Raw genomic sequence first — 22,455 nt, 5'->3', positions numbered from 1 at the left:
GGCCTTTATGACCAGGACAGGGTTCCACAAATGAGAAAGTACCTACCGCTTGTTCTGTGTCTGGTGTAGGCATTTGATATCCTTAGAAGTGCTCTCAGGTGCATGTATCTCATTATGCTCTCACAGGTCTGTGCGGGAGCTATTACTAGGCCTGTTTGAGGGCACTGATGCTCAGAGTTGTGAATCAGGTTAGAGGGTCAGTAGGGCCAGGTATACTCCTCATAGTAAGTGAGGACAGAGGGCTGGTTTCAAGGGGAAACTTCTTAAAATAACTTTATACCCTATGCTGTAATGAGAATAGTCCCTGTGAGGACAGTTTTAGTTTTGGTACTTGATTGATTAGATAACTATTTCAAAACCGGGGCTCCTTTATGAAGGCATTCTCAACAAGCAGCTCTGACAATTCAGGATTATTTGTAATAATAATTAGGGAAATGGCCCCTAAGAAGGGCTGTAGGTAGTTAGTAGTGTTTCGCTCAGGCTTTGGGGAAGTGTTGTAAGGTAATCAAGGTTGGTGAAGCATCATTCTGCAGATCAGTGTAATTGCAGGGATGTAATTTCAAGGAACAAATACCTTCCTGTCCAGGAAATACCTCCAAAGTCGTTACTCATCTTTTATATTATCTTAAAAGATGACAACCCTTTCCACCTCCCAGACGTAAAGCTTTAAATACCGTTCTCTGCTGAACACACGATTTCCTGAGAGCTGATTTAACAAAAAGGAGCTAGATAAAGGGTGATTGGCTTCTCAGGACGGGTAGAAGAGAGGGAAGACAGGAGATGTTTGGAATTTTCAAAATAAACTTCATCTATTTCTTCCAATTTTGTGTTTTACTCACTCAGGCTGAAGCATATTTTTAGTTCTTAGAAACTTTATTATCTAATCAGAGTTATCATCTTCTAATATGGGAACCAAATATTAATAGTAAAATTGCACCCAAGTGCCTGCATTGGCAGGGAAAGAAATTTTATGGTAGAGCTCAGCTCTCTGGGAAGTATCTGGATAATGCGTTTCTCTCTCTTCCCTGTGGACACATAGGTGGCCCCGGTGACTGAGATGGCATCCTCTTTAAAGATCTGGGGCATTCTCTTGGCCCTGCTTTGCATCCTGTGCAGGCTGCTTGTACACAGAAAGGATGTTTCCTGGAGAGAATTCATGAAACAGCACCACATAAGTCCAAGCCGAGAATTCAGTGAGTACAAATGTAATGTCCTCATGAGGGAGCAAGAAGCTCTGAAAGACAAGAGCTCTCATGTGTTCATCTATATCTCATGGTACCAAATTGAGCATATATGCAATAATGGCAACTGGAAGGGCCGCTACAGAAATACATACGTATGGGTCCAGAATGCCCTCAAAGTACTCAAGTGTCACCAGGAGAATGACAACAAATGGCTACACAGAGAGCAGAAGCTTCAATTACATTGAATTCCATTGTGGCATGGATGGTTATGCTGATAGCATAGAGGACCTGAAGATGGTACAACCTATCAACGACTAGAAGGTCTATTCACATCCCTGGCTTTGGTAGTATACTCAGTACTTCCCAAGTGGTGGTCTCTGCCTACATCAATAGCCCCTGCCATTCCCCACTTTGCATTTATGTCAATGTTTTCCAACTATTTAGAGTTATATATCACATGGTTTCTTGCTACCGTAACTTTGCCTATGTAGTTTCTCTGCCTAGAATATACTTCTGTCCTCATTTACCTAATTTACTCCTACTTTTTTTCAAGATTCAGCTCATATGACATCTCTTCTTGGCTAACTCAAGAATTTCTTGATACTGACTCTTCTTATACCTACTCAAGCTGAATGATTTTCCCGTCCCTAAATAAATTGTATTATTCCAATGCGTGTGATATTTCTGTATGTTATGTGTGCAGAGTATATATTGTGTGATTGGTATGGGTGTGCATAATATCAATTATGCTTGGATGTGATTCATGCTATGCATAGAGTTTAAGGTACATTTTGGGTGTGTGTCTAATGTATGTGATATGATTATGTGTATGATGAGGGTATAAATGTTTATGTGTTAGGCTGGAGACAAGGTTTGACCTGGGCATTGATTGTGGTGTCAACTTGAAATAATCAAAATGTTCAGTTTTAAAGAGTTTATTCAAGTGAAAACTGAGAATGGCCATTCCTTAACACACAGACTTCAGAGAAATGGGATCAGTGCTCCAAAGTTAAAAGTTAAGTTCTTGCTTATATAGGAAAAAGACAAATAAATTTACAGGATTACAACATTTTCTATGCAAGCCTAGTTTAAGAGTTACAACATATTAGTTATGGTTTGCTCCCCCCTCCCAACCCCTTACAGATTATTTTCTTTTCTTTATAGTTGGGTTTCATTTCCTTTCCAATTTAACAGAGAGTATTTAACATCCCATCTTAAGACAATGTGATAGCCATGAAATCTTTATGTGAGAAAGGGAAAAGGGAGGTTAATCTACAATGAAGATCAACAGTGGGGAGGAAAGGGGTCTTCCCCTTGACTCCTTTACAACATTTTACAAAACAATGCAGCTAAGAAAGAAGGCTTACTCTATAATAGGAGAAACATCCTTTACAGCTGATTTGGTTACAGGTGCCTATCATGTGACTTGGGCCCCATAACCACATTCCTTTAAGGTTCAAAATAATAGAGTTCCAACAGCTTAGATTTTGAATTATTTTCACACTGGTGACATGCTTAGTTCCACCCAGATTTGGGGGCATGGGCAAACTGACGAGATGTAAAACATGTAGCATGGTTCCCGGCTCATAGTAAGTGCTCCATGAACGCTGGTTCTTTTCCTCTCTCATTTGGCTTGGTACTTTAATTTTGACTTTGAGAAAACAAGGATGACAAATGACCATCAATCCTCTGCTCTCCCTGTCTCTAGACATGGGGACTTCTAATATAAAAATACAGTAGGCTGTCATCTATGTGGAAGCTGTATATGCCCAGGACCAAAAGGACTCCCTTCTTCATCAACCACAGACCTCCAGATGTCCCTAGTAGACTCAATTCTTCTAAGAAGACCAATGCATTTTAAATGGGTTAAGGCATCACACTTCCTTTTTTTTTTTCTTTTCTTCTTTTATACACAAAGCCCTTTGGCAAAGGCATTACACTTTCCTACACATCAAGTAGAAGATATTAGCACAAGTGATTTTATCTGATAATAATTATTTTTACTTGGCAGAGAAATAGAAATTGGGTTGGAAGACTTTAAAATGCAATATTCCTCAATAATGCGGCTTAAGATTTAAATTCTGCTGGAGGGAAGAGGAAGTAAATGGGAGAAATAAATATTGGGTTCACAAGCAGGTAGAGTCCACAAGAAATTCTGTTTGCTAAATGTGGGGAAGAGACACAGAGTACAAGAAATATTTGCCTCATATAATTTTGCCTGGGGCAGTTATGGAGAGGAAAAATACCAAACATTAAGTACCTTGTGTTCTTCAGCATCCTGTAATGTTGAATGACTCTGGCTTTGAAACAATTAGAGAAAAGACCAAAGTATCAACATTTTTAATTAGGTGACTGCACACCTTCCTAGAACTCTAGTATCAATAAGTAGCCAGTGTATCTAGATTGGCCATTATGTTCTAAGGGCAGTTGCTCAGCTTTGCAATTTTCGAGTGCATCTGGGCTTGAGCAGACATGTATACCAACCAAACTCACAAGAGACTGATATTAAACCAGTAGTTCATCATCACTGATCAATTTACATATGGAAAAAAATACTGATTATTTTTTTCACTTGATAAATGTTCTTCAAAATGTAGTATAGGGGGCCGGGCGCAGTGGCTCACGCCTGTAATCCTAGCACTCTGGGAGGCCAAGGCAGGCGGATTGTTTGAGCTCAGGAGTTCGAGACCAGCCTGAGCAAGAGCGAGACCCCGTCTCTACTAAAAATAGAAAGAAATTAATCGGACAACTAAAAATATACAGAAAAAATTAGCCGGGCATGGTGACGCATGCCTGTAGTCCCAGCTACTCAGGAGGCTGAGGCAGGAGGATCGCTTGAGCCCAGGAGTTTGAGGTTGCTGTGAGCTAGGCTGGCGCCACGGCACTCACTCTAGCCCGGGCAAAAAGAGTGAGACTCTGTCTCAAAAAAAAAAAAAAAATGGGGAGGAAATAGGGGAGGAAAAAATATTTTCCTTCTACCCTTTTAGCTTCTTGGCTGAGGCCCCATAACAAAAGTCAGATTAACAAGAGCAAAACAAACAAAAGTTTATTAACGTGTGCATCTCGTATGTATATGGGAGAAACTCAGCGAGTAACTCAAAGAAGTGGTTAGAACTTGGGCTTAAATACCATCTTCGGCTAAACAAAGGAGGAAGAGTATAGGAGGCAAGTTATAGGGAGATGACCAGGAAATGTATAGTAAACAAGGGAAAGGTTTGTTGTGCAGATTTAAGTTAGTACCTTCTCCATTGATAAGAGTCTCCAGTGATTTAGAGTCTTCCTTCTCTTCCTGATACAGAGAGGGACACATCCTTATAAATGGAGATTTCCTTTATAAATGTAAATTTCCCTTAAAAAGAGGTAGTTTATACTCTATTTTCAGAGCTTCTCTTGGGTATACTGTTTTTCTCAAAATAAGCAGTCCAAAATAATCTTTGTTAGGTTTGTTCCAGGTGGGAACCCAAAAAGCATGTATAGGATGGAATCTGGTTAATGAAACTTAGGCTTGTAAAACAATAGCCGCAGAAGTCTGGAGAGTCCCCAGACACTGTAAGTCTAACAGACAGCTGCAGCCAGCATTCCTATCCCCCACCCCATAGGAGCAAATTTTATCCCGCCCTATCTCTCCTGATAAGGAGAGGCTGGAGCTGAAGGATGAACGTAACTGGGACAGGGGTCCTAGGAGCTGGTTGTTTGAAAAAGAATTTATTACAAGCAGCTGTTCTGACCTACTTATTTACTCCCCTTGGAGAAATTCTCTATAAAACTCAAGGCTCTCCCCTTTTCTCTCATGGACGCTTTTCGCCTCCACCTATCTGCACCCAGATGCTCAAAATAAGCAGCACTTTGCTACATATGAGGCTTAGTGTGTCTTTCTCTTGGCTCCAGGACCGAACAATCTTTATGCCACAGAAGCATATTTTGAGGTGACATATTCTGGTCTCCTATAGTAGGTTCTCATAAATACCTCATGTAAGAAACCCTTTAAAAGTTGCTTTTATTAAAGGGTTGGCAGATAGTGGTTCAAAACAGTTGCCTATGGAAAAACCAAACTCTGCCAAAATATTTAAGGAGGTTTTTATTAGAGCCAATATGAGTTACTATGGCCTAGGGAAACACAGTCTCAAGAGGTCCTGAGAAAGTGTGCCCAAGGTAGTTGGGTTACAGTTTGGTTTTATACATTTCAGGGGTCCATGAATTGCAGGCAAAATCATAAATCAATACATGGGAGGCATACAATGGTTTGGCCCAAAAAGGTGAGATATTTAAAAGGAGGGAGAGTTTACAAATTGTGAACTCAATAAAATCCTAAGCCCCCACACCAACTGAATGGTCCCCCTCTTGGCAAAGGGTGTAACTGGCTCTATGAACAAATTTCAATAACCTTTATGTGTTTTTTAATAATCTTCTCCCTTAACTACTTGACCTTTTGAATTGTTTCCCAGAAATGGTGGATTTTCTATAAGGCAAAGGAGCTGAGATTCCGAAGGCTCCTGGGCAGACTTCCTTATGCCAAGACTCACCATACCCCACAATCTGCCTCCAGTGCATGTAGCCCCTTGTTAGTTACACCATGACCTGCCCCAAGGCATGTGGCCCTTCCTTTAAAAACCTATGATCTCTGTTAGTTGGTGACAGATTTGAGGAAACTTCTCCTATTCTCTCTACAAGATATCTTACATGTTAAAAAAATTCCTTTCTTCCTTGGTAATCTTTTTTGTCTCAATAATTGGATCTTTGTTTGACAAGCACCTGGACCTAGACCAAACCCCCCTTGCAGTTTTGACAACACGGGGATCCCAGAAAAACCTCAAAACTGAGTTCCTGGTCATGAAGGGACAGGAGATCAAACATATCTCAGACAATAAAGGTATTAAATTATTAATAGGAGCTAAGGCCATGCAGAGCAAAGCTTAAATCACCTGCAGGCCATTGAAACTGCCTGTATTAAAGGAATGTAGGGACTGGGCGTGGTGGCTCACACCTATGATCCCAGCACTTTGAGAGGCCAAGGCCAAGGTGGGAGAACCACTTGAGGCAAGGAGTTCTAGATCAATTTGAGCAACATAATGAGACCCCCATCTCTTAAAAAAAAAAATAGAAAAATTAGCCAGGTGCAGTGGCATGCACCTGTAGTCCAGCTACTCAGGAGACCGAGGTAGGAGGATAGCTTGAGCTCAGGAGTTTGAGGTTGCAGTGAGCTATGATGACACTATAGCCTAGGCCTACAACTCTAGCCTAGGCAACAGAGTAAGACCCATAAGGCAAGAATTATGGTAGAAGTCGGATTTCTACAGAAGTATAGCCCTAGCTGAAAGTTAACCAGCCATTGTTTCATCACTTGCCTTCCTGTAGTTGCTACTGCTTAGGAATCATGTATCCCTGACTGTCATAAGATGTGTAACTTCCCAAATTGCTTCACAGATAACATCACTATTATAAAACCTAAGCCTAGTCTCTGAGATATTTTCCAGACTCTGCATTTGGGAGGACCAATGACAGCAACCAGACCAGTGGCCATCCATGGGAACTGACTCAAGAAGTCCTGTGATCATCTACCCAGGAACTGTCTTAGCACAAGAAGACAATTTCTGCTTCCCAACCCTCTGAGTTCATCGTTAGCCAATTAGCAGACCCAATTACCTAGCCCTTTGTCTGCCAAATTACCTTTAAAAACCCTGGTCCCAGAATTCTTGGGGAAGTGGATTTGAGAAATCCTTCCCATCTCCTCACTCAGAACCCTGTGATATTAAACTCTTTCTCCACTGCAACCTCTGTTGTCTCAGTGTATTGGCTTCCTTCTGTGCAGTGGGCAATAGAACCCAGGTGGGCGGTAACTCCATCAATTTGCTTAACAGATTATTTGAGTTGGTATATTGTGGCTTGTTTCTGATTAACAGACTTTCTTATTTTAATTTAAAACATTCCAAGACTTTATTTTTATTTTTTATTTTTTTAGAGATAGGGGCTCACTCTCTTACCCAGACTGGAGTACAGTGATGCAGTCATAGCTCACTGCAGCCTCCTGGGCTTGAACTTCTGCCTCAGCCTCCCAATTAGCCAGGATTACAAGCACATGCCTCCAAGTCAAGTTAATTTTTTAAAAATTTTTTGTAGTGACAGGGTCTTGCTATGTTTCCCAGGCTCGTCTCAAACTTCTGGCCTCAAGTGATCTTCCTGCCTGCCTGCCAAGGTGCTGGGATTGCAGGCATGAGCCACTGTGCCTGGCCTCCAAACCTGTAGACAAAGTTTTATTTCTTTAACAGATTCCAAATCAAAGAAATTTTGAACCCACCTATAACCTGTAAGCCCCCACTTGAGATGTCTTGCCTTTTCAGGCCAAACCAATGAACACCTTCCAAGTATTGATTTATGATTTTACCTGAAATTCCTATCTCTCTAAAATGTATAAAACCAAACAGTAACCCAATCTCCTCTCGACTATTTGCTCAAGACTTCTTGGACGTGGCTGCCTGGGCCATGGTTGCACGCATTGGCTCAGAGTAAACCACTTTAAATTATTTTACAGAGTTCGGTTCTTTTCCATTAACAAAATCATAGCTAGGTTTAGTGATTCTTTGGTTGGCAGTTGGTTGAAAGAGTTAAGCTTTGTCTAAAAACATAGTCACTAGAAAGGAATGTTAAGTTACGATAAGGGGTTCTGTTATCTGTCATGTGATGCCATACCAGTGTCAGGTTGGAAAATAAGCCACAATATGCTGGGTCAAAAAGACCTGTTTAACAAGATTTTATGGCTTATAAAGCATGACTTTCCCCACACCCCTTAGAAAGGAATTTGAGCAAGGAAAAAATGTCAGAGCTCAGTCTTCACAGTATGGGAGGAAAATGGATTTAAGAACAATTAGTGTAATAGCTTAGTGTTGTTACTTTGGCTTTCCCAGTGTCCACTCCTTTTTCAGATAGCTGTATATTCATTTCCCTTGGGGCCTGTTTTGTGTACAGTATTGGTGGGGCTGTCCATGAAGTTTCCCAGTCTGCTCTACTGAGCCAAGGGGTGGTCATGAGATCCAAGTTAGGCTAACCGAACTCTTTCTTGTAGGAGAACAGAATATATCACTGTAAAATATGCCTCCAGAAACAGAGTTGCACAGCAGTTAATTAGCATTCTTGCTGCTCTGCATCCTCACCAGCTTTGGTGATGTGTTTTTTTTTTTTTCAGTCATTCTAATAAGTGTGTAGCAGTATCTCATTGTTTTAATTTATAATTCTCTAATGATATATTGAAGGAATTAACAACCCACCAAAGTGGTATGAAAATGAGTTTAAATTGAAAATGTCTAAACACATAATGCTGCAGAAAGAAATATTATCTAAACTTAAGTAGAGCCTCCTGAAAATTCAGTTGCTATTGTTCCCCCTTCCAAGGGATTTTCCTGTTTGAAAGAAGACTGCCCTTTCGCATTGCAAAGTGTGAACTCTGCTGCCATAAATCCCCATGCAGGGAAATTTCCATCCAGGAAGTCAGGCTGCCCATCCCTATTACCCTCAAAAAGCCCTATAGAACCTTCCATACTTTTCCACAGAAGCCCTAAAAAAAGCCCCTTTTGTTAAGTTGGTATATAACCTTTACCTCTGACTATTCAGTGAGTTACTCCTTATGTACTACTCCTGTGTGCATATGTATAGAAACTTTGTCTTGTCTCCTGTTAATCTGTTTTTTTTTTCAGTCAATTCATGAGTATAATAGAGAAAATGGCCTGAAAAAGTGTAAAAATGTTTTCTGTCCTTCAAAACCGCCTCACCCTTTTTGAGGACTAAAACCTACATCCCTGTCTCAGGCCAGTGATCAGGAGGGGCGGAAGAGTGTCCTTTGTTCACTGCGCCACAGGGGATGGCTCACGGGAATTGCCTGGGCAGAGGTCGCAAGATTGTCTTAGCTGAAGATAGGGTTGATTAGCACCTTTAAAAGCTCTGTGTTTCTGCCCAGAAGTAGAACATTGGTACTTTGAGACGGGAGTCTGCCAACCTCCTCATTTGCTGGCAAATTAATAAACTTCTCTTTCCTTTTCCTCAAACCACTTGTCCTCATTCTTCTGATGCAGCCTCGGGGACAAGTGCCGAACTTTCTGTAACACAATCTCTTCTCTCACCACCATTCAAACCTAAAATGATAGAGGAAACATTTTCCTCCCAATAATACGATGCTGAGCATCTTTTCATATGCTTATTTGCCATCTGTGTATCTTCTTTGGTGAAGTGTCTGTTGTTAGGGTACAGAGAGTGATACCACAATGATGCTTTGGCATGTTGAGCACTTTTGAATTAAAGAAAATTGGAAGTTCTTAGAAGCTGCCTCAGAACCAAGGACTTTCCAGTTTCTTGTTCCTCCCCCCACCTCCAAGCTCAGCGAGTGGCTTTCTCTGGGAGTTACCTTATCTGACTGAGGAAAACTTCCAAGAAATGCAATTGTCTTAAGACCCTCCTCCCTAGGAATCTCATCAAATAGCCAGGAAAGATTAACCATCAGAAAAGAGAAGAGACTAAAAGTCCACACAATGCCCAGACAGACTTTTCATCTGTTCTTCTGAGGGCAGTTTCATGAGATTACCTAAGACACTTGATCTGCATAATAAGATCACCTTTGTTCACAGTGCAGTTCTACCCTTTGTCTTCCCATAATCTGTCACCCTTCCATTCAGTTTTCAAAGAGAATCATTTACAAACTACTGTCTGCTCTTTGGGCCCATTCCAATTCCCCTAAAAACCATTTACAACTCTAAAATTGCCTGCGCTTCCCCTGCCACTCTTTCCCCTCTTCATAAGGGCTTCAATCATCTGGCTTTCTTTATTATTATTGTTTAGAGACAGGGTATCGCTCTGTTGTTCAGGCTAGAGTGCAGTGGCATGATCACAGCTCACTGCAGCCTCAAACTCCTGGGCTCAAGGGATCCTCCTGCCTCAGCCTCTTGAGTAGTCGGGACTATGGGCATGTGCCATCATGCCTGGCTAATTTTGTAAAAAATATTTTTAGAGATGAGGTCTCACTATGTTGCCCAGGCTGGTCTCAAACTCCTGGGCTCAAGTGATCCTCCTGCCTCAGTCTCCTGAATTGCTGAGATTATAGGCATGAGCAACCATGCCCAGCCATCTAGCCTTTCTTTGAGTCTCATAATTTGTATGGCTTCCATGTTTACGCACGTTAATAAATTCGTATGCCTTTTATCCTGTTAATTTGTTTATTATCAGTTCATTTCAGCAGATTTGAACCTTCAGAGGAGTAGAGAAAATTCTCTTTGCTCCTATACTATTGAAATCTTTTACACATTTTCTAACTGGGTTGTTTGTTTTCTTATGGTTGAGTTTTTTAAGAGTTCTTCATATATTTTGGATAACAGTCCTTTATCGGATATATCTTTTCAAATATTTTCTCTGACTCTCCAGCTTGACTTATTCTCTTAACAGTGTCTGTTGCAGAGCAGAAGTTTTTAATTTTAATAAAGTCCAACTTATCAATTTTTTTCTTCCATGAATTATGCTTGTAGTGTATATCTAAAAAGTGATTACCGGGGCCAGACGCGGTGGCTCACGCCTGTAATCCTAGCACTCTGGGAGGCCGAGGCGGGTGGATCGCTCAAGTTCAGGAGTTTGAGACCAGCCTGAGTAAGAGCGAGATCCCGTCTCTACTAAAAAATAGAAAGAAATGATCTGGAGAACTAAAAATATATATATATATATATAGAAAAAATTAGCCAGGCATGGTGGCGCATGCCTGTAGTCCCAGCTACTTGGGAGGCTGAGGCAAAAGGATGTCTTGAGCCCAGGAGTCTGAGGTTGCTGTGAGCTAGGCTGACGCCACGGCACTCTAGTCCGGGCAACAGAGCAAGACTCTGTCTCAAAAAATAAAATAAAATAAAATAAATAAAATTACCAAACCCAAGTTTGCCTAAATTTTGCCTGTTATCTTCCAGTATTTTTATAGTTTTACATTTTATATTTAAGTCTATGGTCCATTTTGAATTAACTTTTGTGAAAGGTATAAAGTCCAGGTCTACGGAAAGGTGTAAAGTCTAGGTCTACGAAAATGTGTACAATCTAGATCTAGAAAAATATTTTTTTTTGGATGTGGATGTCCAGTTCTACTACTATTTGTTGAAAACACTATTTTTCCTCAATTGTATTGCCTTCGATCCTTTGTCAAAGATCAGTTCTCTATATTTGTGTGGGCCTATTTCTGGGCTTTCTATTCTGTTCCATTGACCTATTTGTCTATTTTTCACCAATACCACACACCTTAATTACTGTAGCTTTATAGTAAATCTTGAATTTGGGTAGTGTCAGTTCTCTGAATTTGTTCTTCCTTTTCAGCATTGTATCGACTAATCGGGATCTTTTACCTTTATATAAACTTCAGAATCAATCTGTGAATATCCACAAAATAATGTGCTGGGATAATAATTGGAATTATGCTTCGTCTGTAGATCAAGTGGAGAGGAACTAACATCTTAACAGATTGAATTTTCCTACCTGTGTACGTGGAATATCTAGGCATTTATTTAGTTCTTCTTCAATTTCTTTCATTAAAGTTTTATACTTTTCCTCATATCAATCTTTATATAATTTGTTAAATTTATACCTAAGTATTTCATTTTTCTTTGGTGCAATGTAAATGGCATTGTGTTTTTAATTTCAAATTCCATTGTTCATTGCGGGTATATAAGAAAGCAATTGACTTTTGTATAATATATTAATCTGGTATTCTGCAACCTTGCTATAAGCAGACATCATGTTTATCCTGTAGCTATTTTGAGCCATTAAAAGCATGGGGCAAGCGTGTTGTACTATTTTATCTATGTTCAAGGAAGATTAAACTGAAAATAATATGTAGAATGGATTGGAAAGAAAAGAAATTAGAGGTAGGGACTCCATGTGGAAGGCTTTTATGTGAGCCCTCCATGAGACAATGAGGTTCTGACTAAGAGTATTACAGCACCAAAGGAAAGGTAAGAACCGATTCAGGAGGCAAATACCCTAATTTGCCCTTCTCCTTCATGCTTATGAGTCTTTTCATATGCAGTTCCCTCTTTGGGAGGCCCTCACAATTCCCTTCACTCAACTTTTAATTATTCCTCAAAATTCAGTTCAGGTGTTGTGGCCTCCAATAATCCTTTCCCTTTACTATTTCCCCACGGTCTCCTGCAGTGTTTTCCATCACACAGTAAGTGCTATTTCTATTTATTAATATAGAATGTACTTGTCTATTTACTTATTTGACCGTCTCTTGTCTCTTTCATTAGATCATGAGCTCCTGAATTTGTGTAGTTCACTACCTGGCCCAATAGACATACACATAAATGCATAATTCATTCCCATCTGTTGTTGAAACTCACAACATTACCAAGTATTTGGTAGATCTATTATAACAGATTTACGTGGTGTATTCTCTCTTAAGGAACTGAAATCACAGAGCTTCAAAAAAACCGAAGCCTCAGATCAGGAAGGAAGCACACACCCCATATGAGGAAGGGATAAGTTCCTCAAAACTCTGAGTTTTGAGTCATCCTGTTTCTTTAAGTGCACTTACTCTTCCTGTGTATGCAATGATAATAATACTGTTCTAAAGAGCAGCTTTAAAAGTCTAAGAGTCTAATCCATACTCTGCACAAGAAGTTCGTCTGCCAAGTCCTAGGGTTCTCTTTCCTAGAGGTCGGGATACTTCTTCCCCTGCCCTACACAGGCAGCATCGACCGACTTGGAGGAAAAAAAGCACACAAAAGCCTCTGAGCCTGAAACTAACCACAGCCTCTGTTCTCAGTGGGAGCCCCAACACTGACACCAGGTAAGGACCCTCAGGGCTGGGGTGAATAGGGCAGTGAAGATGGCTGGGAGGTAGTGATCAAATAGATAGAGCTTAAATATTTGAGGAGAGAAGAGGGAAAAACCAGGTTTCTGACACGAGGGTCATCAAATGCATGAGTACAGATCACAGAGAATGGGATCTGCCAATCGAAGAAAAGTGTTGCTGTTGCTTGCCTTGTATTTCTTGTCACTGGGATTCAGCTTCTTCATAGAACCTTCACAGAACCAGGTTCTCACTTAGACTCTATGTGAGAAAGAAGATTTTTTAAAAAGGGCTGTGAAATCTTAAAAGGCAGAATAAAAATCTAAATAGTTATGATTAATAATTTTGCTCTTATTGTTTCTTCTACTATAATTCTCTTCCCTCTTTCTACACAGAAAAGATGGTGCTGCGTTTTCCCCTCCTCCTATTGCTGATGGAACTGTGGGGACCAGTATGTCCAATTTGCGTTCAGCCTAAGCATCTCACCAAGGCTCATTGGTTTGAAATTCAGCATCTACAGCCAAATCCTCTCCAATGCAACAGGGCAATGAGTGGCGTCAATAATTATACCCACCACTGTAAGCCTCAAAATACCTTTCTGCACGACTCTTTCCAGAACGTGGCTGCTGTCTGTAATTTGCTCAACATTGTCTGCAAAAATGGTCGGAACAACTGCCACCAGAGCTCCAAGCCTGTCAACATGACTGACTGCAGACTCACTTCAGGAAGGTATCCTCAGTGCCGCTACAGGGACGCTGTCCAATACAAACTCTTCATTGTTGCCTGTGACCCCCCGCAGAAGAGCGACCCTCCCTATCATTTGGTTCCCGTACACTTAGATAGTATTGTCTAAGGTCTCCATTACTTTTTCTCTTATTTGACACAAGTTGTCTTGCAATTTCTTCTGCTTTTTCTTTTGTTAATTTCCTTATTCCCACAGAAGAAAGAAGGTAGGTATTGGGAGAATGAGAATGAGAATGCCTAGGATACCAGACGAGAGTTGGGGCAAAAAGAAATAGGATTCTTTTCTGCTTTGAGTTCTGTGTGTTTTGAGGGAAGGCAATGGGGAAGAGGACAAAGGAGGGTTCAGACCTCCAGATTTCTAACTTTGCAACTTTTGCCAAGCTTTATTGCACTGTGTTCACAGTAATAAAACCACTTCCTGCTGCATTCTAATGAATATGAGTGTGTTTGAGATCCCCTTTTAAATTACTGCCTACCAATTTTCAAAGAACTATTTTGGCCTTAGGTCCCTACAAGGCCTCCCTGGGACCTCTGCCATTTCCACGGATTTGGAACATCCCTTCAAACTCTGCTCATGACTTTATATATTTCCCTGAAAACCATAGTCTTTGTTTACTTGGAGGTAGTACTGATATCTCATAGATAGTTGATGATACTTTCACACATAGATTCTAATATTGGCAACTGAGAGGTCCTAGATCTTTCATACTTGATTCTGTTTTTAATCAGATAATGTTTTAAACATAAGGTAATAGTAGTAGGGATAATAATCCACTGAGACTTAAGAGTTAATCCTCCCATTATCTATTGGATATTTTATGAATATTTAATGAACAGTTAAATGAATTTCTGGGGGCGGGACCTGGGCACTACTGGCTGTTTTGTTTGTTTATTTTGAGACCGTGTCTCACTCTATTGCCCAGGATGGAGTGCAGTTACATCATAATAGCTCACTGCAATCTCCATCTCCTGGGCTCAAGCAATCCTTCTGCCTCAGCCTCCTGAGTAGCTGGGACTACAGGTGCATGTCACCATGCCTGGATAACACTGGATGTTTTTTAAAGATCCCCATGTAATTGTAACGGGCAGCAAAGATTGGGAAACATTGTCAATCCAGGGGCAGGCAAACTACAGCTGCGGACCATCTGGCCTGCCCACAGACCTTTTGTACTACCTGGAGCACTATGGTTTTTACTATTTTAAGAGGAGAAGAAGAAGAGGAAGAGGAGGGGGAGGAGGAAGAGGAAGAGGAAAAAGAAGAAGTGAGAGAGACCCTTTGTGTCCCACAAAAGTAAAATACACACTGTCTGGCTCTTTACAGAAATATTTTGCTGACTCCTGGTCTGCTAGACTAGGCAGTAGATCTTGTCCTCTGGCTGTGGCTGACAGGTGGCTGGAATTCAGTAGGAGGGAAAGCACCCATCGGGCTGAGAATTTTGAACTGGGGTTTGGGGAAAGTAATGGAATCAGGACTGGTAAAATGTCTGGCCTTTCTGTGTCTCTCATTAATGTTCCTTTTTGTGCACTGTTTCAGTCTTTTTCTGTGGTATATTCATTTCCTCTGCTTTTCTGTTTCACATGGTAAGTAGAAGGTCAGCCCTTTCCATCTTCTTTTCTAATTTCCTCTTAAATATAATTTACTGGTGAAGGGATTTGGATTGACTACCTGGATCAGACAGTCATGACCACTCAGAGTTACACTGCACAAAATAGCTTCCGGAGCCTTTATTGGGGACCATGCAGAAGAAAGAGTCAGAGAGAATTGCCCTTAGGACTGGGCAAGTGGGTCTCTGACCCAGCCTACTCCTCAGGGGCCCCCTTGCACCTTGGAATAGCTGTCTCAACATTTTCTAAGTCTCCCTGCAGTCAGCCCAGGCTGGCAGTGCCTGGCCTGAGACCCACAGAGGCTCTCATCCTGTTTCTCCCACCTTCTACCCTCCTTCCCAGCACATGAAGCCCTGAAGAGCTCCAGGATTCATGTCTGTAATGTTATCCTGGGGCCAGGCCTGGTTCCAGGAGGGTTACCCGGGCTAGAGATGTCATGGTTCCCATCTGGTCTATGATATTTTTGTTACAGCAGCCTGAACTTACTAAAACATCTACAAAAACCCTACAGCTAACATCATATTCAACTTTTTGTCCCTTACCACCTCCCTAAGGAGCTGTCTTAGTCGATTTAGTGCTGCTATAACAGAATACCACAGACTGAATAATTAATAATGAACAGAAATTTATTGGCTTGTGGGTCTGGATGCTGGAAATTCCAATATCAAAGTGCTGGCATCTGAAAAGGGCCTTCTTGCTGTGTCATCACATGGCAGAAAGGCAAAAAGAGGGCAAGAGAGACAAAAGATGACCAAACTTAACCTTTTATAAGGAACCCGTTCCTATAATAACAGCATTAATCCATTCATGACGACAGAGCTTTCATGGCTTAATCAACTCTTAAAGGTCCCATCTCTTAATACTGTTACAATGACAATTAAATTTCAATATGAGTTTGGGAGGGAACAAATATTCAAACCATAGCAGGAGGCTTTTCAATATTTTTTTCCCTAACTACCCACCAACCCCATGAAATTAAATACTAAGGAATAAGTTTTGCTGAGTAGGCTTGAGTTTGAAGAACCACAAACCATTATAATATCTCAGATTTTTGGGACATGTGGTGGTTCATGCCTATAATCCTAGTACTTTGGGAGGCTGAGACAGGAGGATTGCTTGAGGCCAGGAGTTTGAGACCAGCCTGGACAACATAGTGAGACCCCATCTCTCCAAAAATTAAAAAAAATATGGCCAAGCATGGTGGCACATGCCTGTAGTCCCAGCTACTCAGGAGGCTGAGGGTAGAAGATTGCTTGAGTCCACAAGCCTGAGGCTGCTATGATTGCACAAGTGAGCTATGATTGCATCACCATACTCCAGCTTGGGTGACAGAGAAAGACTCTGTCTCAAAAAAAAAAAAAAAAAACTAAACTAATTTTTGCCCGTTTAGAGGTACTGTCACTTCCATGGAGCAAGTCTGTACTAAATCATCTTCAAATCTCACCTTCAAGGAGATTTCCTTCCTACTACATATCCTCTTTGCACAATAGTCAACTACTAGGATTTCTAAATGCCTGGGCCTAATGATTAATGATGCTATTTGAAAGAGAATTTGTCTTAAAAATATGTCAATTACATTTTACAATTAAGACCAATTAATTCTCCACAAAGCTACTGCCAGTCATATAAAAGCCTAGGATATACAATTGTGTACAGTACATAATACTTGATAATAAATGACTCTGTTACTGGTTTGTGTATTTACTATACTACAGTTCTTACCATTATTTTAGAGTGTATTTCATATATATATATTTCATATATATAAAAATATATGAAATATATATATTATCTATAAAATACATAATTTCATATATATATATATTAAAAAGTTAACGAAACACAGCCTTAGGCAGGTCCTTCAGGAGGTATTCCAGAAGAAGTCATTGTTATCAGAGGAAATGACAGCTCCATGTGTTGTTGCCCCTGAAGACCTTCCAGTGGGACAAGATGTGGAGGTGGGAGACAGTGATATTGATGATTCTGACCGTGTATGGGCCTAGGCTAATGTGTGTGTTTGTGCCTTAGATTTTTTTTTAATAGAGACCGGGTCTTACTCCGTCACCTAGGCTAGAATGCAGCGGCTCAAACTCCTGGGCTCACGTAATCCTTCTGCCTCAGCGTCCCAAGTAGCTGGTACTACAGGCGTGTGCCACCATGCCCGACTAACTTTTTAATTTTTTTTTGTAGAGATAGGATCTCACTATGTTGCCAAGGTGGGTCTTAAACTCCTGGCCTCAAGAGATCTTCCCACCTGAGTTTTCCGAAGCACTGGGCATGAGCAACCACACCCAGCCTGTATCTTAGTTTTTAACAAAAAAGTTTAAAAAGGAAAATAAAATAAAAACTATTAAAAACAGAAAAAAGCTGGTGGAATAAGGATACACAGAAAGAAAATATTTTTATATAGCTATACAATGTGTATGTGTTTTAAGCTAAGTGTTATTACAAAAGAGTCAAACAGTTTTGTTTTGTTTTTTGTTTTTTTTTCTTGAGACAGAGTCTCACTCTGTTGCCTGGGCCAGATTGCTGTGGTGTCAGCCTAGCTCACAGCAATCTCAAACTCCTGGGCTCAAGTGATCCTCCTGCCTCAGCCTCCCAAGTAGCTGGGACTACAGGCATGAACCACCATGCCTGGCTAATTTTTTTATGTATATATTTTTAGCTGTCCAATTAATTTCTTTCTATTTTTGGTAGAGACGGGGTCTCGCTCTTGCTCAGGCTGGTCTCAAACTCCTGAGCTCAAATGATCAGTCCGCCTCGGCCTCCCAGAGTACTAGGATTACAGGCGTGAGACACTATGCCCAGCCAAACAGTTTAAAAAAAGATTAAAAGTTTAGGAAGTAAAAAAGATACAATAAGCTAAGGTTAATTTACTATTGAAGAAAGAATATTTAAAAAATAAGTTTAGCGTAGCCTAAGTGTACAGTTTTTATAAAGGCTATGGTAGGGTACAGTAATGTCTTAGGTCTTCATAGTCACTCATCACTCACTCACTGACTCTAGTCCTTCAAGCTTCATTTCATGGTAAATATCCTATAAACATGTACCTTTTTCTTTCTTTCTTTTTTCTTTTTGTTTGTTTGTTTGGAGATAGGGTCTTGATATGATGCCCAGGCTGGTCTTGAGGTGGGATTTTCCTGCCTCAGCCTCCTAAGTAGCTAGGAATACAGGCACATGCCAGTGCACATGGCTCCATTTTTTACCTTTTATACCATATTTTTACTGTATCTTTTCTATGTTTAGGTATGTTGAGGTACACAAATACTTACCATTACAATACAGTTGCCTACAGTATTTAGTACAGTAACATGCCATACAGGTTTGTAGCCTAGGAGCAATAGGCTACACCATATAGCCTAGGTGCCTAGGTGTGTAGTAGGCTATCCCATCCAGGTTTGTGTAAGTGCACTCTATGTTGTTCCCAAAATGATGACACATTGTATCCCTGTCGTTAAGTGACACAGGACTGTACTTGGCCTATACTCTGATTTTATACTCACGCTTTTGAGTCTGTTCTTGAAATCAAGCTTGGGCCTCTCCACAGTCTCTGCGTGATCTCCTTTGCCATCTAGATCTCTAGTTATGCCCTCTCTTGGGCTGACAGAATTCACACTCCCCTGAGCTCTGTTCTAATGTCCCTAGCCCCTCTCACATATGTGGCCCTCAGGAGAACTAACATTGTATGTTGGTACCTTGCATTACAAACAGAAAACTGCAGCGATGCACTGTCAATTTTGCTCTCTTTAATTACAATCTTGATTGGATGCATGCAAGTGATAGAGTGGCATGTATGACTCTTGATTCTAAGGGTAATAGCTTTTATTATGTATCACACATTGTCCTACATATTTTATATATATGACCTCAACTAATCCTCAACAAGTCCCTGAAGTCGGTACCATGATTATCAGTATTTTTTATATCAGGAAGCCGATGTTAAGAAAATTAAGTTCTCTGCCTGAAGTCACACTACTCATAAGTGGCAGGTGTAGAGTGTGAACCAAGTCTGCTTCACACCAGAGCCAAAGCTCTCGATCACTATGCCACAGTGCCTTTGTAACAGCGGCTCACTTTCTCCGAGTGTCCACCAAATGCTGAACACTGAGCTTTACCTGAATGTCATATTCACCATGGGACTTTTAGTTAAGTGCTGTGATTATTACCACTTTACAGAAGGACAACAGACACTTGGAGCTGTTGCCCTGTCTCAAGGTTTTGAGTCCAGGCTAGACCCATAAAGAATAACTCAATCTTTACAGCTGTTGAGCTTCCTGTACCCTCTGTACTCATTCCTTCCTTCCTTCACAAATGCTAGATAAATGTTCCTTTGACTTAAGAATTTGTATGTTCGGACATTCCCTGGATTTAAAAAGGGCAGATGTTTTTGGTAGAACAATATGTTACTCTTTCTATGTTCATTAATAATTCACTGAGAATTTCTGCATTGAATCATATCCCAAGAGTGTAACTGAGAACATGAACACATCAGAGCTCAGCTGATGGTGGGGGAGAAGTCACAGAGGAAGAGTGAGGACTGTTGGACACTGTATCTAGCCGGGGCCGCGCAACTCGGCCAAGCACACGCTAAAGTTGCCTTACTTCACATCTTGCCAAAGGCTTTCATGCCTTTCCTTTTTTTTTTTTTTTTTTCCCTACAGCAACCTCAGAAGGGAGGCAGGGCCAGTTTCCTTAGACCTGTCTACAGTTTCCAAAGTCCCCCACTCTGTCCAGCTGTCCCAGGGAGTGGCAGCTGCCCATTTGTCCACACAGACACTCCTCTTCACCCCAGAACCTCCCCGTCCCCATCACTGTGCATCTAATTTGGATCAGCCCTCCATAGGGATGTGCCCGTGCAGCAACAGACTCAGAATTCTGCCAAAATCTGCTCTCAGCCTCAGCCTTCGAAAGGCCAAAAAGCTTACTGAGCCAGAGGGAGACATAGCTGCTGGTTCATAAGTATAGACCAGCCTTTGCAGGACCACCAGAGGCAAAGACGGCAGCCCTGCTATTAGAGAAGCCATTTCCCCTCTCCTCCTCCCTTTCCTCCCATCAATTACACGCTCCTACCCCCAGTTCCAGAAGGTACTATTAGAGACCTTATCTCTCCTCAGGGTGCAACTGCTATATGCCTGGGAACCGCAGAAATAAGCTTGCTATCAGTCACATTTCAGTCAGCCCTAACATAGCCATTGACAGTGGGAATGTAAGGAACCCTTGAATTAATCTGGGTCTGAAGGTTTCCGCTTTTTAAATTTAGCTTCTTTATTTTTTGAGACAGGGTCTCACTCTGTTGCCAGGACTAGAGTGCAGTGGGGCAAACATAGCTCACTGCAACCTCAAACTCCTGGGCCCAGCCTCCCAAGTAGCTTGGACTACAGGTGCATGCCACTGCACTGGCTAATTTTTCTATTTTTGTAGAGAAAAGATCTTGCTATTTTGCTCAGGCTGGTCTTGAACTCCTGGCCTCAAGCAGTCCTCCCACCTTGGTCTCCCAAAGTGCTAGGACTACAGGTGTGAGTCACCATGCCAGGCATAATTTCCCTCCCCCACATCCTCCCCGACTAAGCAGATCTTCACTTACAGCTTTATTCCCCAGGTAGGGGTCCCCAGGGTCCTGCTGCAGGGAAGGTAGGGGCAGCGGGGTGGGGAGCCAGAAGCCAGACCTGGTGACTGTGCATATAGGGATGCAGCAAAACTCCAAGTGACTATCCTTAAAAACTCCACTAAAGTTCCACCGAAGTGTTTTCTTAGGACTAGAAAGAGGGAAAATGAGAAGCTTTGGGGCTGGGAAAAAGGGTGAGATAAACCTAAGGAAAAAATTGATTAAAGGAGACATATTTAGAAACTCAAAGTTTCCTTTTTTTCTCCTTCATTCTCACTTCTAGGAAGGAGTGAGATCCCCATTGCCACAGGAATGTGGGGATGGTCCCTCCTCACCTGCAGGTCTTCCTCATGCGGAGCCCCCAGGCCCCAGATTTTCACTCTACATAAGAAAATCACGGCCACTCTCAACACCTATAAATGCAGTACATAAAGACAATGGAACAACTGGTCACACCGGTCAGGTTCAAGGCCTTTCTCTGGTTCTATGACCTTGTCTAGAGCCAGATGCAACCATAAACTGGGATTAAATGTAATGCTAAAGTGATGACAGCAGCCGAGTCTAGACTTTCAATGGCTCTCAGGAAGGGTTGCCAAGAACTGAGCCGACTCGCAGGACAAGGACACTGAGAACCTGTGAGAGGGCACCAGCGAGCCCTGGGAGAGCCACCAGTCCACGGCACTTGGTGACGGAGAGGGATTTCCTTCCTGAGTTAGACTCCAATGGCAGAAAGAACAATGACTGGGAGCCAAGAGACCTGGATTCTAGTCCCAGCTGTGCCACAGCTGTGCCACTAACTAGCAGCAGGCCATGTGCAAGTCACTTGAAAGGTGGTGGTTACATTAGGTCAGAGATGGCATATGTGTGGCACATACACCCTTCCCCCTCTCATGCCTTCAGGAGAGGCTATTGTTCACCGTATCACTGTGCAGAATTTTTTTCTACAGCATTCTCGGCAGGCACTTCTGATTAGAGTTGGTACACAGACTGAAATCTACTTGCTGCCTTTCAATACCATGATCTCTATAGTCACTTCTAGCTCTAAAACTTAAGGTTCTGACTTTCCAAGTAAGAGGTGCCCATTTTGCTGACTTAGTAATAGCTCACTCAAAAAACAGGAAAATGGAAATTTAGGATCATAATTTCATAGACTCCTCCTCCCCACCCTGAGACTAAGTAGTGTCTTTCTGAGGTCACGCTTGCCTCCCTGCTATGCCAGAGAATTACAGTATTTGAACTTACCCTCTGTCGGTTCACCCCAAATGGCAGTGTCCCAGGCTGTAGTTCCCTTTTGTCTAAAACAGCCCATACTTAACAGCTTTATACTTGGCAGCAAGGAATCTACAAGGAAAGAAATTTTCTCAAGCCACAAACATCCGAGTCAGAAAGGAAGGCATTTTAATTATTCCATTCACTGCTCACCAATGCTAATCAGATCTACAGTTCTGACCCCTTGCTGGAAGCAAATAAAGAAATACCAATAGTAATTGGATGGGACAGCTTCAGGAACTAGGTGT

General features: G+C 41.5%; 2 protein-coding genes across 2 annotated transcripts; both read left to right on the top strand.

Annotated features, from left to right (window-relative positions):
• Nucleotides 1–1,044: 1,044 nt before the first annotated feature.
• Nucleotides 1,045–1,574, top strand: LOC105814344 (epididymal secretory protein E3-beta-like). Its single transcript, XM_012649273.1, is given in 2 exon segments — nt 1,045–1,390; nt 1,392–1,574. Coding segments are annotated over 2 exon segments (444 nt in total). The 5' UTR covers nt 1,045–1,057; the 3' UTR covers nt 1,503–1,574.
• An 11,244-nt stretch (nt 1,575–12,818) lies between these two features.
• Nucleotides 12,819–13,837, top strand: RNASE6 (ribonuclease, RNase A family, k6). Its single transcript, XM_012649244.1, has 2 exons — nt 12,819–12,981; nt 13,380–13,837. Exon 2 carries the CDS (start codon nt 13,385–13,387, stop codon nt 13,835–13,837), a length of 453 nt encoding a protein of 150 aa, XP_012504698.1. The 5' UTR covers nt 12,819–12,981; nt 13,380–13,384.
• Nucleotides 13,838–22,455: the final 8,618 nt, after the last annotated feature.

The sequence above is a fragment of the Propithecus coquereli genome, unplaced genomic scaffold (assembly GCF_000956105.1).
Source record: "Propithecus coquereli isolate 6110/MARCELLA unplaced genomic scaffold, Pcoq_1.0 Scaffold3, whole genome shotgun sequence".
In the NCBI taxonomy this organism is placed as follows: Eukaryota; Metazoa; Chordata; class Mammalia; order Primates; family Indriidae; genus Propithecus; species Propithecus coquereli.
This window is presented reverse-complemented; position numbering and strand designations above follow the sequence as displayed.